The following is an 18,180-nucleotide window of genomic DNA, read 5'->3' on the forward strand; positions in this document are numbered from 1 at the left end:
GTATAGGCTACGTCCTACCGTATAGGCTACGTCCTACCGTATAGGCTACGTGCTACCGTACAACCGACGGCTACGGCCCACCGTACAACCGACGGCTACGGCCCACCGTACAACCGAAGGCTACGGACTACCGCACAACCGAAGGCTACGGCCTACCGTATAGGCTACGTCCTACCGTATAGGCTACGTGCTACCGTACAACCGACGGCTACGGCCCACCGTATAGGCTACGTCCTACCGTATAGGCTACGTGCTACCGTACAACCGACGGCTACGGCCTACCGTATAGGCTACGTCCTACCGTACAACCGACGGCTACGGCCTACCGTACAACCGACGGCTACGGCCCCACCGTACAACCGACGGCTACGGCCCACCGTACAACCGACGGCTACGGCCCACCGTATAGGCTACGTCCTACCATATAGGCTACGTCCTACCATATAGGCTACGGCCTACCGTACAACCGACGGCTACGGCCCACCGTATAGGCTACGTCCTACCGTATAGGCTACGTCCTACCGTACCACCGGCGGCTACGGCCTACCGTACAACCGACGTCCTACCGTATAGGCTACGTCCTACCGTACAACCGACGGCTACGGCCTACCGTACAACCGACGGCTACGGCCCCACCGTACAACCGACGGCTACGGCCCACCGTACAACCGACGGCTACGGCCCACCGTATAGGCTACGTCCTACCATATAGGCTACGTCCTACCATATAGGCTACGGCCTACCGTACAACCGACGGCTACGGCCCACCGTATAGGCTACGTCCTACCGTATAGGCTACGTCCTACCGTACCACCGGCGGCTACGGCCTACCGTACAACCGACGTCCTACCGTATAGGCTACGTCCTACCGTACAACCGACGGCTACGGCCCACCGTACAACCGACGTCCTACCGTATAGGCTACGTCCTACCGTATAGGCTACGTCCTACCGTACAACCGAAGGCTACGGCCTACCGTACAACCGACGTCCTACCGTACCACCGACGGCTACGTTCTACCGTACCACCGACGGCTGCGGCCCACCGTACAACCGACGGCTACGTCCTACCGTACAGGCTACGGCCCACCGTACAACCGACGGCTACGTCCTACCGTATAGGCCACGTCCTACCGTATAGGCCACGTCCTACCGTATAGGCCACGTCCTACCGTATAGGCCACGTCCTACCGTATAGGCCACGTCCTACCGTATAGGCCACGTCCTACCGTATAGGCCACGTCCTACCGTATAGGCCACGTCCTACCGTATAGGCCACGTCCTACCGTATAGGCCACGTCCTACCGTATAGGCCACGTCCTACCGTATAGGCCACGGCCAACCGTATAGGCCACGGCCTACCGTATAGGCCACGGCCTACCGTATAGGCCACGGCCTACCGTATAGGCTACGTCCTACCGTATAGGCTACGGCCTACCGTATAGGCTATGTCCTACCGTAAAGGCTACGTCCTACCATACAACCGACGGCTACGGCCTACCGCACAAACGACGTCCTGCCGTATAGGCTACGTCCTACCGTATAGGCTACGTCCTACCGTATAGGCTGCGGCCTACCGTACAACTGACGGCTACGGCCTACCGTATAGGCTACGTCCTACCGTACAACTGACGGCTACGTCCTACCGTACAACCGACGGCTACGGATGAAGACAGCCCTCCAAAATACAATGAACGTCAGAACTATTTTCCCAGAAGGTAATTTAAAGGTGTGTGTATATGACCGGTAAACTCATGGGTACAACGGCTGCCTGGTATTGTGATGTAATCATTTCCAAGGTAACGTAGAATGTTTATTCAAATTATGTTAACTGATGTGGCTCATGAAATGTCTTTTGTAATATTCGTTGAGTTGAATTAACAAATCAGAGCACAGACTGCTGGGTACACTTCCTGCTTTGCTCTTCCAGATACAGCCCGGTCCACTGATTATGTCATTGAGTTGACGGTGTGTGTGTGTGTTAGTTACAGCAGGAGCAGCGTCCTGTACCTTGTCGTATTTCTCCCTCAGTCGGAGAGCCTTCTCTTCAAACGGCTGTTTCTGGGTTGGAGTCTGTTGACCCCACATGATCCCCAACTTCTTAGCGCACTCTCCTATAGAACATCCTGGAGACAATAATATATACATTATATATATATACTACCACTATAGACCAGCCTGGAGACAATAATATATACAATATATATATATACTACCACTATAGACCAGCCTGGAGACAATAATATATACAATATATATATATATATATACTACCTCCTATAGACCAGCCTGGACACAATAACATATACATTATATATATATATATATATATATATACTACTACCTCCTATAGAACAGCCTGGGGACAATAATATATACATTATATATATATACCACCTATATAACAGCCTGGCGACAATAATATATACATTATATATATATATATATACCACCTATAGAACAGCCTGGCGACAATAATATATACAGTATTATATATATATATATATATATATATATATATATATATATATATATATATATATATTTATATATACTACCCCCTATAGACCAGCCTGGGGACAATAATATATACAGTATTATATATATATACTACCTCCTATAGACCAGCCTGGGGACAATAATATATACATTATATATATATACCACCTATAGAACAGCCTGGCGGCAATAATATATACAGTATTATATATATATATATATATATATATATATATATACTACCCCCTATAGACCAGCCTGGGGACAATAATATATCCATTATATATATATATATACCACCTATAGAACAGCCTGGCGACAATAATATATACAGTATTATATATATATACTACCCCCTATAGAACAGCCTGGACACAATAATATATACAGTATTATATATATATACTACCCCCTATAGAACAGCCTGGACACAATAATATATACAGTATTATATATATATACACTACCCCCTATAGACCAGCCTGGGGACAATAATATATACAGTATTATATATATACTACCACTATAGAACAGCCTGGGGACAATAATATATACATTATATATATATACTACCTCCTATAGACCAGCCTGGGGACAATAATATATACAGTATTATATATATATACTACCCCCTATAGAACAGCCTGGGGACAATAATATATACATTATATATATATACTACTTCCTATAGACCAGCCTGGAGACAATAATATATACACTATATATATATACTACCTCCTATAGACCAGCCTGGACACAATAACATATACATTATATATATATACTACCTCCTATAGACCAGCCTGGAGACAATAATATATACAGTATATATATATACTACCTCCTATAGACCAGCCTGGAGACAATAATATATACACTATATATATATACTACCCCCTATAGAACAGCCTGGAGACAATAATATATACATTATATATATATATATACTACCTCCTATAGACCAGCCTGGAGACAATAATATATACATTATATATATATACTACCCCCTATAGACCAGCCTGGACACAATAACATATACATACACATATATATATATATGTATACACACACACTACTACCGCCACCTCCAGGCTGTTCTATATAATACTAGAGGTCGACCAATTAATCAGAATGGCCGATTTCAAGTTTTCATAACAATCGGTAATCTGCCTTTTTGGATGCCGATTATGGTCGATTACATTGCACTCCACGAGGAGACTGCGTGGCAGGCTGACCACCTGTTACGCGAGTGCAGCAAGGAGCCAAGGTAAGTTGCTAGCTAGCATTAAACGTATCTTATAAAAAAACAATCTTAACATAATGACTAGTTAACTGCACATGGGTGATGATATTACTAGTTTAACTAGCTTGTCCTGCGTTGCACATAATCAATGCGGTGTCTGAAACGGTCACTTCTCTTGCGTTCTGTGCAAGCAGACTCAGGGTATATGCAGCAGTTTGGGCCGCCTGGCTCGTTGTGACCTGTGCGAAGACCATTTCTTCCTAACAAAGACCGTAACTAAATTGCCAGAATTGTACTGTGTAATTATGACATAACATTGAAGGTTGTGCAATGTAACAGGAATATTTAGACTGATGGATGCCACCCGTTAGATAAAATACGGAACGGTTCCGTATTTCACTTAAATAATATATATGTTATTGTAGTTTTTGTTTTCTAAATGATAGTTTCCGGATTCGACCATATTAATGACTTAACGCTCGTATTTATGTGTTTATTATATTATAATTAAGTCTATGATTTGATATTTGATAGAGCAGTCTGACTGAGCGGTGGTAGGCAGCAGCAGGCTCGTAAGCATTCATTCAAACAGCACTTTACTCCGTCTGCCAGCAGCTCTTCACAAGGCTTGAAGCACAGTGCTGTTTATGACTTCAAGCCTATCAACTCCCGAGATTAGGTGGCAATACTAAAGTGCCTATAAGAACATCCAATAGTCAAAAGGTATATGAAATACAAATGGCAGAGAGAGAAATAGTCCTATATTTCCTATAATAACCACAACCTAAAAACTTCTTACCTGGGAATATTGAAGACTCATGTTAAAAGGAACCACCAGCTTTCATATGTTCTCATGTTCTGAGCAAGGAACTTAAACGTTAGCTTTCTTACATGGCACATATTGCACTTTTACTTTCTTCTCCAACACTTTGTTTTTGCATTATTTAAACCAAATTGAACATGTTTAAATATTATTCTTTTTTTTTTAGACTAAATTGATTTTATTTATGTATTATATTAAGTTAAAATAAAAAAAAGCGTTCATTGTTCATTCAGTATTGTTGTAATTGTCATTATAAAATATATATATATATTCAAAAAAATATATATATATTTTTTAACTCGGCCGAATAATCGGCACCGGCTTTTTTTTGGTCGTCCAATAATCGGTATCGATGTTGAAAAATCATAAATCGGCCGACCTCTAAATAATACATACATTATATATATACACACTACTTATAGAACAACCCGGAGACAATAATAATCTCAGCATAAACAGAAACGTCCTCTCACTGTCAACTGCATTTATTTTCAACAAACTTAACATGTGTAAATATTTGTATGAACATAACAAGATTCAACAACTGAGACATAAACTGAACAAGTTCCACAGACATGTGACTAACAGAAATGGAATAATGTGTCCATGAACAGCCTAGAGACAATTAAACATATTTTTCTTCTTCTGTTATCTAAGTCACAATAGACAAACAGTCTGATAAAACTAATAGCAAACAATTCTACGTTATCATGTCTTTATTGAACACACCGTGTAAACATTCACAGTGCATGGTGGGAAAAGTATGAGAATAACTGGTTGACCCTCCTTTGGCGGTAATATCGTCAACCAAATGTTTTCTGTAGTTGTGGATCAGACCTGCACTACGGTCAGGAGGAATTTTGGACCATTCCTCTTTACAAAACTGTTTCAGTTCAGAAATATTCTTGGGACGTCTGGTGTGAACTGCTCTGTTGAGGTCATGCCACAGTATCTCAACCGGGTTGAGATCAGGACTCTGACTGGGCCACTCCAGAAGGCGTATTTGTTGAAGCCATTCTGTTGTTGATTTACTCCTGTGTTTTGGGTCGTTGTCCTGTTGCATCACCCATCTTCTGTTGAGCTTCAATTGGCGGACAGATAGACTAACATTCTCCTGCAAAATGTCTCGATAAACTTGGGAATTCATTTTTCCGTTGATGATAGCAAGCTGTCCCGGCCCTGAGGCAGCAAAGCAGCCCCAAACCATGATGCTCCCTCCACCAGACTTTACAGTTGGGATGAGGTTTTGATGTTGGTGTGCTGTGCCTTTTTTTCTCCACACATAGTGTTGTGTTCTTTCCAAACAACTCAACTGTAGTTTCATCTGTCCACTGAATATTTTGCCAGTTGTGCTGTGGAACATCCAGGTGCACTTTTGCAAACTTCAGACGTGCAGCAATGTTTTTTGTTGACAGCAGTGGCTCCTTCCGTGGTGTCCTCCCATGAACACCATTATCGTTTAGTGTTTTACGTATCGTAGACTCGTCAACAGAGATGTTAGCATGTTCCAGAGATTTCTGTAAGTCTTTTTCTGACACTCTAGGATTCTTCTTAACCTCATTGAGCATTCTGCGCTGTGTTGCAGTCGTCTTTGCCGGACGGCCACTCCTGGGAGAGTAGCAACAGTGCTGAACTTTCTCCATGTATAGACAATTTGTCTTACCGTGGACTGATGAGCATCAAGGCTTTTAGAGATACTTTTGTAACCCTTTCCAGCTTTATGCAAGTCAACCATTCTTAATCTTAGGTTCTCTGAGATCTCTTTTGTTTGAGGCATGGTTCCCATCAGGCAATGCTTCTTGTGAATAGAAAACTCTAATGTTGTGAGTGTTTTTTATGGGGCAGGGCAGCTCTAACCAACATCTCCAATCTCGTCTCATTGATTGGACTCCAGGTTAGCTGACTCCTGACTCCAATTAGGCTAATGACTTTTCCAAAACCTAAGGGTTCACATACTTTCTCCAACCTACACTGTGAAGGTTTAAATGATGTAGTCAATATAGACAAGAAAAACACAACAATAACACACATTTTTGTGCGCAGTCTGTGTTTGTCTGTTGTTGTGACTCAGATGAAGATCAGATCAAATTTAAGGACCAATTTATGCAGAAATCCAGGTATTTCCAAAGGGTTCACATATTATTTTCTTGCCTCTGTATTTACACTACTGAACTCTCCTATAGAACAGCCCGGAGATAGATAAATATATACACACTAGAGGTCGACCGATTATGATTTTTCAACGCCGATACCGATTATTGGAGGACAAAAAACCCGATACCAATTAAATTGGCCATTTTTTTAAAATGTTTATATATATATATATATATATATATATATATATATATATATATATATATATCATACACACATTTTTGTAATAATGACAATTGCAACAATACTGAATGAACACTTTTATTTTAACTTAATATAATACATAAATACACACACAGCTCTGAAGTGACAATGATACTGAAGAGTCTGCTTAGGAGACAAATACTCTCAACTGTTTGAGTGTCAAAACGTCGAGGTGGATTAAGCCTGCACGAAACACAGACCTTATTTGAAGTAGATCAAGACATTCTCTGTGGAAGACACGGTAAAATAACGAAGGAACCCCTTTCAAGTTCAGCCGCAAGTTATTACAGGAATTATAACGCGTCGACTATTTCTCTCTAAACCATATACCTTTGACTAATCCGGAAACTATCACCTCGAAAACAAAACGTTTATTCTGTTCTGTATTTTATCTAACGGGTGGCATCCATAAGTCTAAATATTCCTGTTACATTGCACAACCTTCAATGTTGTCATAATTACGTAAAGTTCTGGCAAATTAGTTCGCAATGAGCCAGGCGGCCCAAGCTGTTGCATATACCCTGACTCTGCGTGCAATGAACGCAAGAGAAATTACACAATTTCACCTGGTTAATATTGCCTGCTAACCTGGATTTCTTTTAGCTAAATATGCAGGTTTAAAAATATATACTTGTGTATTGATTTTAAGAAAAACATTGTACAAATGTGTACACATTGGAGCGATGACAGTCATTGATTGATTGTTTTTTATAAGATACGTTTAATGCTAGCTAGCAACTTACCTTAGCTTACTGCATTCGCTAACAGGCAGGCTCCTCGTGGAGTGCAATGTAATCAATGCAAGATTGGATCCCCGAGCTGACAAGGTTAAAAATCTGTCGTTCTGTCCCTAAACGAGGCAGAACGTTCCTAGGCCGTCATTGAAAATAAGAATGTGTTCTTAACTGACTTGCCTAGTTAAATAAAGGCGGGGGGAAAAAAAAAAAAAAAAAACGGCCAATCGGCGCCCAAAAATACCGATTTCCGATTGTAATGAAAACTTGAAATGGGCCCCGATTAATCGGTCGACCTCTAATACACACTACTACTAAAAATACATTCTCCTTCCCTCATCAATCTACACACGACACCACAAAACCCCATAACGACACCACAAAACCCCATAACGACACCACAAAACCCCATAACGACACCACAATACCCCATAACGACACCACAATACCCCATAACGACAACACAACACCCCATAATGACAACACAATACCCCATAACGACAACACAACACCCCATAATGACAACACAATACCCCATAACGACAAAGCAAAACCAGTTTTAATAGTAATAGTATCATCACTGTACCTGGGAACTCCTGTTTGACCGTAGGACGGAACTCTGCAGAGAACACAAAGAAGGCAGACCTGATGGGGGGAGGAGGAGGGTTAGAGAGAGAAGCAGGTCACGTGCGATGAGGGTTAGAGAGAGAAGCAGGTCACGTGTGATGAGGGTTAGAGAGAGAAGCAGGTCACGTGTGATGAGGGTTAGAGAGAGAAGCAGGTCACGCGTGATGAGGTTTAGAGAGAAGCAGGCCACGTGCGATGAGGGTTAGAGAGAGAAGCAGGTCACGTGTGATGAGGGTTAGAGAGAAGCAGGTCACGTGCGATGAGGGTTAGAGAGAGAAGCAGGTCACGTGCGATGAGGGTTAGAGAGAAGCAGGCCACGTGTGATGAGGGTTAGAGAGAAGCAGGTCACGTGTGATGAGGGTTAGAGAGAAGCAGGTCACGTGTGATGAGGTTTAGAGAGAAGCAGGTCACGTGCGATGAGGGTTAGAGAGAAGCAGGTCACGTGTGATGAGGGTTAGAGAGAGAAGCAGGTCACGTGCGATGAGGGTTAGAGAGAGAAGCAGGTCACGTGTGATGAGAGTTAGAGAGAAGCAGGTAATGGGTGTGTGTGTAAATAGTCCCGTGTGTATGTGATACATGTTTAGAATACACACAAAAGTATGTGGACACCACTTCAAATGAGTGGATTCTGCTATTTCAGCCACACCCGTTGCTGACAGGTGTATAAAAACCAATCACACCGCCATGCAATCTCCATAGACAAAACACTGGCAGTATATGTCGCCTTTTTATTTTACCTTTATTTAACTTGGCAAGTCAGTTAAGAACCAATTCTTATTTACAATGACGGCCTACTGGGGAACAGTGGGTTAACTGCCTTGTTCAGGGGAAGAACGACAGGTTTGTACCTTGTCAGCTCGGGGATTCAATCGTGCAACCTTTCGGATACTAGTCCTACACTCTAACCATTAGGTTACCTGCTGGTTACTAGTCCAACACTCTAACCACTAGGCTACCTGCTGGTTACTAGTCCAACCCTCTAACCACTAGGCTACCTGCTGGTTACTAGTCCTACACTCTAACCACTAGGCTACCTGCTGGTTACTAGTCCTACACTCTAACCACTAGGCTACCTGCTGGTTACTAGTCCAACCCTCTAACCACTAGGCTACCTGCTGGTTACTAGTCCTACACTCTAACCACTAGGCTACCTGCTGGTTACTAGTCCAACGCTCTAACCACTAGGCTACCTGCTGGTTACTAACCACTAGGCTACCTGCTGGTTACTAGTCCAACGCTCTAACCACTAGGCTACCTGCTGGTTACTAGTCCAATGCTCTAACCACTAGGTTACCTGCTGGTTACTAGTCCAACCCTCTAACCACTAGGCTACCTGCTGGTTACTAGTCCTACACTCTAACCACTAGGCTACATGCTGGTTACTAGTCCTACACTCTAACCATTAGGCTACCTGCTGGTTACTAGTCCTACACTCTAACCACTAGGCTACCTGCTGGTTACTAGTCCTACACTCTAACCACTAGGCTACCTGCTGGTTACTATTCCAACGCTCTAACCACTAGTCTACCTGCCGGTTACTAGTCCAATACTCTAACCACTAGGCTACCTGCTGGTTACTAGCCCAACGCTCTAACCACTAGGCTACCTGCTGGTTACTAGTCCAATACTCTAACCACTAGGCTACCTGCTGGTTACTAGTCCAATACTCTAACCACTAGGCTACCTGCTGGTTACTAGTCCTACACTCTAACCACTAGGCTACCTGCTGGTTACTAGTCCAACGCTCTAACCACTAGGCTACCTGCTGGTTACTAGTCCACCGCTCTAACCACTAGGCTACCTGCTGGTTACTAGTCCAACGCTCTAACCACTAGGCTACCTGCTGGTTACTAGTCCAACGCTCTAACCACTAGTCTACCTGCCGGTTACTAGCCCAACGCTCTAACCACTAGGCTACCTGCTGGTTACTAGTCCAACGCTCTAACCACTAGGCTACCTGCTGGTTACTAGCCCAACGCTCTAACCACTAGGCTACCTGCTGGTTACTAGTCCAACACTAACCACTAGGCTACCTGCTGGTTACTAGTCCAATGCTCTAACCACTAGGCTACCTGCTGGTTACTAGTCCAACGCTCTAACCACTAGGCTACCTGCTCTAACCACTAGGCTACCTGCTGGTTACTAGTCCAACGCTCTAACCACTAGGCTACCTGCTGGTTACTAGTCCAACGCTCTAACCACTAGGTTACCTGCTGGTTACTAGTCCAACGCTCTAACCACTAGGCTACCTGCTGGTTACTAGTCCAACGCTCTAACCACTAGGTTACCTGCTGGTTACTAGTCCAACGCTCTAACGACTAGGCTACCTGCTGGTTACTAGTCCAACGCTCTAACCACTAGGTTACCTGCTGGTTACTAGTCCAACGCTCTAACCACTAGGCTACCTGCTGGTTACTAGTCCAACGCTCTAACCACTAGGCTACCTGCTGGTTACTAGTCCAACGCTCTAACCACTAGGCTACCTGCTGGTTACTAGTCCAATGCTCTAACCATTAGGTTACCTGCTGGTTACTAGTCCAATGCTCTAACCACTAGGTTACCTGCCGGTTACTAGTCCAATGCTCTAACCACTAGTCTACCTGCCGGTTACTAGTCCAACGCTCTAACCACTAGGCTACCTGCTGGTTACTAGTCCAACGCTCTAACCACTAGGCTACGTGCTGGTTACTAGTCCAACGCTCTAACCACTAGGCTACCTGCTGGTTACTAACCACTAGGCTACCTGCTGGTTACTAGTCCAACGCTCTGACCACTAGGATACGTGCTGGTTACTAGTCCACCACTCTAACCACTAGGCTACCTGCTGGTTACTAGTCCAACGCTCTAACCACTAGGCTACCTGCTGGTTACTAGTCCAACACTCTAACCACTAGGCTACCTGCTGGTTACTAGTCCAACACTCTAACCACTAGGCTACCTGCTGGTTACTAGTCCAACGCTCTAACCACTAGGCTACCTGCTGGTTACTAGTCCAATACTCTAACCACTAGACTACCTGCTGGTTACTAGTCCAACCCTCTAACCACTAGGCTACCTGCTGGTTACTGGCCCAACGCTCTAACCACTAGGCTACCTGCTGGTTACTAGTCCAACGCTCTAACCACTAGGCTACCTGCTGGTTACTGGCCCAACGCTCTAACCACTAGGCTACCTGCTGGTTACTGGCCCAACGCTCTAACCACTAGGCTACCTGCTGGTTACTAGTCCAACGCTCTAACCACTAGGCTACCTGCTGGTTACTAGTCCACCGCTCTAACCACTAGGCTCCCTGCTGGTTACTAGTCCACCGCTCTAACCACTAGGCTACCTGCTGGTTACTAGTCCAACGCTCTAACCACTAGGCTACCGTTCGGTTACTAGCCCAACGCTCTAACCACTAGGCTACCTGCTGGTTACTAGTCCAATGCTCTAACCACTAGGCTACCTGCTGGTTACTAGTCCAACGCTCTAACCACTAGTCTACCTGCCGGTTACTAGTCCAACGCTCTAACCACTAGGCTACCTGCTGGTTACTAGTCCAACGCTCTAACCACTAGGCTACCTGCTGGTTACTAGTCCAACGCTCTAACCACTAGGCTACCTGCTGGTTACTAGTCCAATGCTCTAACCATTAGGTTACCTGCTGGTTACTAGTCCAATGCTCTAACCACTAGGTTACCTGCTGGTTACTAGTCCAATGCTCTAACCACTAGTCTACCTGCCGGTTACTAGTCCAACGCTCTAACCACTAGGCTCCCTGCTGGTTACTAGTCCAATGCTCTAACCACTAGGCTACCTGCTGGTTACTAGTCCAACGCTCTAACCACTAGGCTACCTGCTGGTTACTAGTCCAATGCTCTAACCATTAGGTTACCTGCTGGTTACTAGTCCAATGCTCTAACCACTAGGTTACCTGCTGGTTACTAGTCCAATGCTCTAACCACTAGGCTACCTGCTGGTTACTAGTCCACCGCTCTAACCACTAGGCTCCCTGCTGGTTACTAGTCCACCGCTCTAACCACTAGGCTACCTGCTGGTTACTAGTCCAACGCTCTAACCACTAGGCTACCGTTCGGTTACTAGCCCAACGCTCTAACCACTAGGCTACCTGCTGGTTACTAGTCCAATGCTCTAACCACTAGGCTACCTGCTGGTTACTAGTCCAACGCTCTAACCACTAGTCTACCTGCCGGTTACTAGTCCAACGCTCTAACCACTAGGCTACCTGCTGGTTACTAGTCCAACGCTCTAACCACTAGGCTACCTGCTGGTTACTAGTCCAACGCTCTAACCACTAGGCTACCTGCTGGTTACTAGTCCAATGCTCTAACCATTAGGTTACCTGCTGGTTACTAGTCCAATGCTCTAACCACTAGGTTACCTGCTGGTTACTAGTCCAATGCTCTAACCACTAGTCTACCTGCCGGTTACTAGTCCAACGCTCTAACCACTAGGCTCCCTGCTGGTTACTAGTCCAATGCTCTAACCACTAGGCTACCTGCTGGTTACTAGTCCAACGCTCTAACCACTAGGCTACCTGCTGGTTACTAGTCCAATGCTCTAACCATTAGGTTACCTGCTGGTTACTAGTCCAATGCTCTAACCACTAGGTTACCTGCTGGTTACTAGTCCAATGCTCTAACCACTAGGCTACCTGCTGGTTACTAGTCCAACGCTCTGACCACTAGGCTACCTGCTTGTTACTAGTCCAACGCTCTAACCACTAGGCTACCTGCTGGTTACTAGTCCAACGCTCTAACCACTAGGCTACCTGCTGGTTACTAGTCCAACGCTCTAACCACTAGGCTACCTGCTGGTTACTAACCACTAGGCTACCTGCTGGTTACTAACCACTAGGCTACCTGCTGGTTACTAGTCCAACGCTCTGACCACTAGGATACGTGCTGGTTACTAGTCCACCACTCTAACCACTAGGCTACCTGCTGGTTACTAGTCCAACGCTCTAACCACTAGGCTACCTGCTGGTTACTAGTCCAACGCTCTAACCACTAGGCTACCTGCTGGTTACTAGTCCAACGCTCTAACCACTAGGCTACCTGCTGGTTACTAACCACTAGGCTACCTGCTGGTTACTAGTCCAACGCTCTAACCACTAGGCTACCTGCTGGTTACTGGCCCAACGCTCTAACCACTAGGCTACCTGCTGGTTACTAGTCCAACACTCTAACCACTAGGCTACCTGCTGGTTACTAGTCCAACGCTCTAACCATTAGGCTACCAGCCACCCAACAAGTCAGTTTGTCTGAAACTGTAATTGCTGTTATTGTGAAGTGGAAACGTCTAGGAGCAACAACGGCTCAGCTGCAAAGTGGTAGGCCACACAAGCTCACAGAACGGGACCGCAGAGCGTAAAAATCGTCTGTCCTCAGTTGCAACACTCACTACAGAGTTCCTAACTGCCTCTGGAAGCAATGTCAGCACAAGAACTGTTTGTCGGGAGTTTCATGAAATGGATTTTCAAGCCTAACATCACTATGCTCAATGCTAAGCGTCAGCTGGAGTGGTGTAAGGCTCGCCGCCATTGGACTGGAGCAGTGGAAACCTGTTCTCTGGAGTGATGAATCACGCTTCACCATCTGGCAGTCCAACAGACTAATCTGGGTTAGAAGGATGCCAGGAGAACGCTACCTGACCCAATGTATAGTGCCAACTGTAAAGTTTGGTGGAGGAGGAATAATGGTCTGGGGTTGTTTTTCATGGCCCTTTAGTTCCAGTGAAGGGAAATCTTAATGCCACAGGATACAATGACATTCTAGATTATGCTGGACTTCTAACTTTGTAGCAACAGTTTGGAGAAGGCCCTTTCCTGTTTCAGCATGACAAACCCCATCGAACACCTTTTGGGATGAATTGGAACACCGACTGCAAGCCAGGCCTAATCGCCCAACATCAGCGCCCGACCTCACTAATGCTCTTGTGGCTGAATGGAAGCAAGTCCCCGCAGCAATGTTCCATCATCTAGTGGAAAGCCTTCCCAGAAGAGTGGAGGCTGTTATAGCAGCAATGTTCCAACATCTAGTGGAAAGCTTTCCCAGAAGAGTGGAGGCTGTTATAGCAGCAATGTTCCAACATCTAGTGGAAAGCCTTCCCAGAAGAGTGGATGCTGTTATAGCAGCAATGTTCCAACATCTAGTGGAAAGCCTTCCCAGAAGAGTGGAGGCTGTTATTACAGCAATGTTCCAACATCTAGTGGAAAGCCTTCCCAGAAGAGTGGAGGCTGTTACAGCAGCAATGTTCCAACATCTAGTGGAAAGCCTTCCCAGAAGAGTGGAGGCTGTTATAGCAGCAATGTTCCAACATCTAGTGGAAAGCCTTCCCAGAAGAGTGGAGGCTGTTATAGCAGCAATGTTCCAACATCTAGTGGAAAGCCTTCCCAGAAGAGTGGAGGCTGTTATAGCAGCAATGTTCCAACATCTAGTGGAAAGCCTTCCCAGAAGAGTGGAGGCTGTTATAGCAGCAATGTTCCAACATCTAGTGGAAAGCCTTCCCAGAAGAGTGGAGGCTGTTATAGCAGCAATGTTCCAACATCTAGTGGAAAGCCTTCCCAGAAGAGTGGAGGCTGTTATAGCAGCAATGTTCCAACATCTAGTGGAAAGCCTTCCCAGAAGAGTGGAGGCTGTTACAGCAGCAATGTTCCAACATCTAGTGGAAAGCCTTCCCAGAAGAGTGGAGGCTGTTACAGCAGCAATGTTCCAACATCTAGTGGAAAGCCTTCCCAGAAGAGTGGAGGCTGTTATAGCAGCAATGTTCCAACATCTAGTGGAAAGCCTTCCCAGAAGAGTGGAGGCTGTTATAGCAGCAATGTTCCAACATCTAGTGGAAAGCCTTCCCAGAAGAGTGTAGGGCGGACCAACTCCATATTAATGCCCATGATTTTGGAATGAGATGTTCAATGAGCAGGTGTCCACATACTTTTGGTAATGTAGTGTATGTACACCCCATTCTGTGTGTACAGTATAACGTGTGTGACTCACGGGGGTCGTTTTGGAGCGTTGGGGTCCTTCTTCTTCCTACCACTTTTGGCCATCCCCTTTGGGGGGACGTACCCCCTCATGTCCCTCTCATAACGCACCTTGTCGTTCTTCGCCATGTCCTCAAAACGACGCTTGTCATTCGCAGTCAGGCCCTACACACAGTTATAAAACACACCACATTATAACATCTTTATTACACACACATTTGTTTGTAGCACCTTGTGTGTGTATATAGTGGTATAAGCCCCTGTGATGTGTGTTCATATTTACCCTCCATCTCTCAGAACACTGCTTGGAGAACTCCGCGAAGTTCACCGACTGTTCGGGGTGTTTCCGCTTGTGTTCTTCGCGGCAGGTCTGGACGAAAAAGGCGTAGGCTGACGTTTTGCCCTTTGGCTTGTTAACGTCCCCTTTCACCATGGCGACACGACTGACTGATACACGGGAGAAAATATATATATTTACGACATTTTTATTTTTTTTGCAAATTCATCACGCATCTAGCTAAAGTGGCTAACTAGCTAGGCCCCACGTCAGATAAAACGTTAAAAAAAAGTACAAATGGATTGTTAGCTAACTATTGTAACGGCAACCAAAGTTGGGCTTGTATATGTGATGGATTGCAGACCAGGCAGTGTGCAGTAGACTGTATAGTTTGCAGTACGGTTAGCCTAGTTAGCTAGCTACTGCGGTTAGCCACCTAGCATGCTAGCTCGTTGAGAACAATGGGGCCACCATTTGCTTCCCGCCTAACTCGCTGCTAGCTCATCCCACCACCCAGCGCTAGCATTTATGCTGAAGATGCTAACGTTGCTAGCCATCAGAATACATAGCTAGCTAACATAAAGCTAGTATGAAACATTTTACAGTATAGTTATGAGTAATCCTAAAGCAAGGTTATTTTACAACTAAAAAAAAAAAAAAAAAAATATTTAACCATTTCACCAGTTTAGCAAGCTGGTTAACATTTACAGTGACTCGCTCTGAAGTTAGCTACAGTAACGTTACCTTTTTTTATTTTTTTATTTAAACATGCAAGGGAAACAAACATTTCTACAAATGTCAAGGTACATTTAAAAGATGTTCCTACTAACGTCCAATGTCTTTCATTACTTACATGTACCGGTCAGATGAAGTTTGCAGAATGAGTCTCAGGTTGTTTATGTTGTTGTCACTGCTGTGTGTTTCTCCGGAGAGGATAGTTGACTGCGGATCAAACTGGATGGAGCTAAGGCCCGCCCCTGGGCCGCGCCCCCATTGGCTGGTTACGTTCAGTCCAACACAGGGGGGCGGAGACACAGCGCTGAGATGGGCGGAGACTCGTTTCTGATTGGCCAGCGTGCGTTCTTCGCTTCAGCCAGGATTTTGTCCGGAAGAACTCCCGTTAACCGAGCGCTGTTTGCTGGGCGGCAGATTTCGTGCGTTGTGAACGTAATGGGCATGCCGTAGTTCTACTATTATTGTTATTCAGATGATTTGAAGTTTTTTTTTTGTGCGAGTCTGTGATAGTTTATTACTAGCTGGTTGACAACGGTAGCATTAATGTCTGTCCGATCAGACCTTCATTGAGGTTAATAGTTACGTGACTTGTCTTGTAACTAAGGTGAAGATATGAGGCGATCCAGAACAGCGTCAACGACACGAGCCTAGAATGGAATCATTCATGGATAACTTCAGGGAGAGGAGTGAACTGGTAAGTTACGTTGTCTGCTTTTGTTTTTTTTTGTATGTTAGTTAAAATAGTTAGCTCGCTAAATTCAAAACAAAATACTGTATTTTTACTCATTCACCACACCTTTCGTTCATATCTCCTATCTTGTAGGAACGGGAGTGGCTGCAAGAGCTATTCGTGTTCGTGAGGGACAATCTGTACCCGGTTCTCGGTCCATCCACCGGTAGTGTTTCCCCGGAACAGCTCTCGCTAGCCATGATACGGAGAGTGGAACGGGCGGTGGGGTCCTCGTGTGCCCGGTCTCTGCCGCTCAGTTACAGGTGACCAGTTGATGTTGTTTACCGGCTCTGGCGAAGGACTGCAGAATTAGGAAACCATCAACACTACTCCCAACCTTTAGGAACCATCAACACTACTCCTAACCTTTAGGAACCATCAACACTACTCCTAACCTTTAGGAACCATCAACACTACTACTAACCTTTAGAAACCATCAACACTACTCCTAACCTTAACCTCCTGTCATTGGGAGGTTTAGAAACCATCAACACTACTCCTAACCTTTAGAAACCATCAACACTACTCCTAACCTTAACCTCCTGTCATTGGGAGGTTTAGAAACCATCAACACTACTCCTAACCTTTAGAAACCATCAACACTACTCCTAACCTTAACCTCCTGTCATTGGGAGGTTTAGAAACCATCAACACTACTCCTAACCTTTAGGAACCATCAACACTACTCCTAACCTTTAGAAACCATCAACACTACTCCTAACCTTAACCTCCTGTCATTGGTAGGTTTAGGAACCATCAACACTACTCCTAACCTTTAGAAACCATCAACACTACTCATAACCTTTAGGAACCATCAACACTACTCCTAACCTCTAGAAAGCATCAACACTACTCCTAACCTTTAGGAACCATCAACACTACTCCTAACCTTTAGGAACCATCAACACTACTCCTAACCTTTAGGAACCATCAACACTACTCCTAACCTTTAGGAACCATCAACACTACTCCTAACCTCTAGAAACCATCAACACTACTCCTAACCTTTAGGAACCATCAACACTACTCCTAACCTTTAGGAACCATCAACACTACTCCTAACCTTTAGGAACCATCAACACTACTCCTAACCTTTAGGAACCATCAACACTACTCCTAACCTTTAGGAACCATCAACACTACTCCTAACCTCTAGAAACCATCAACACTACT

General features: G+C 44.8%; 2 protein-coding genes across 2 annotated transcripts in view; one reads left to right on the forward strand and one right to left on the reverse strand.

Annotated features, from left to right (window-relative positions):
* Positions 1-16,501, reverse strand: part of LOC129866025 (high mobility group protein B2-like) — a 19,418-nt gene extending 2,917 nt beyond the window's left edge. Inside the window, exons 1-5 of the mRNA XM_055939162.1 lie at positions 16,396-16,501; positions 15,549-15,712; positions 15,279-15,430; positions 8,243-8,301; positions 2,010-2,125 (exon numbers count right to left, since the gene is read on the reverse strand). Coding sequence (XP_055795137.1) covers positions 2,010-2,125; positions 8,243-8,301; positions 15,279-15,430; positions 15,549-15,698 — 477 coding nt within the window. The 5' untranslated portion in view covers positions 15,699-15,712; positions 16,396-16,501. The remainder of the gene's footprint in view (positions 1-2,009; positions 2,126-8,242; positions 8,302-15,278; positions 15,431-15,548; positions 15,713-16,395) is intronic.
* Positions 16,502-16,546: 45 nt separating this feature from the next.
* Positions 16,547-18,180, forward strand: part of LOC129864769 (CST complex subunit CTC1-like) — a 72,380-nt gene continuing 70,746 nt past the window's right edge. The window contains exons 1-2 of the mRNA XM_055937064.1: positions 16,547-16,971; positions 17,101-17,270. Coding sequence (XP_055793039.1) covers positions 16,930-16,971; positions 17,101-17,270 — 212 coding nt within the window. The 5' untranslated portion in view covers positions 16,547-16,929. The remainder of the gene's footprint in view (positions 16,972-17,100; positions 17,271-18,180) is intronic.

Source organism: Salvelinus fontinalis, chromosome 11, assembly GCF_029448725.1.
Source record: "Salvelinus fontinalis isolate EN_2023a chromosome 11, ASM2944872v1, whole genome shotgun sequence".
NCBI classification, from domain to species: Eukaryota; Metazoa; Chordata; class Actinopteri; order Salmoniformes; family Salmonidae; genus Salvelinus; species Salvelinus fontinalis.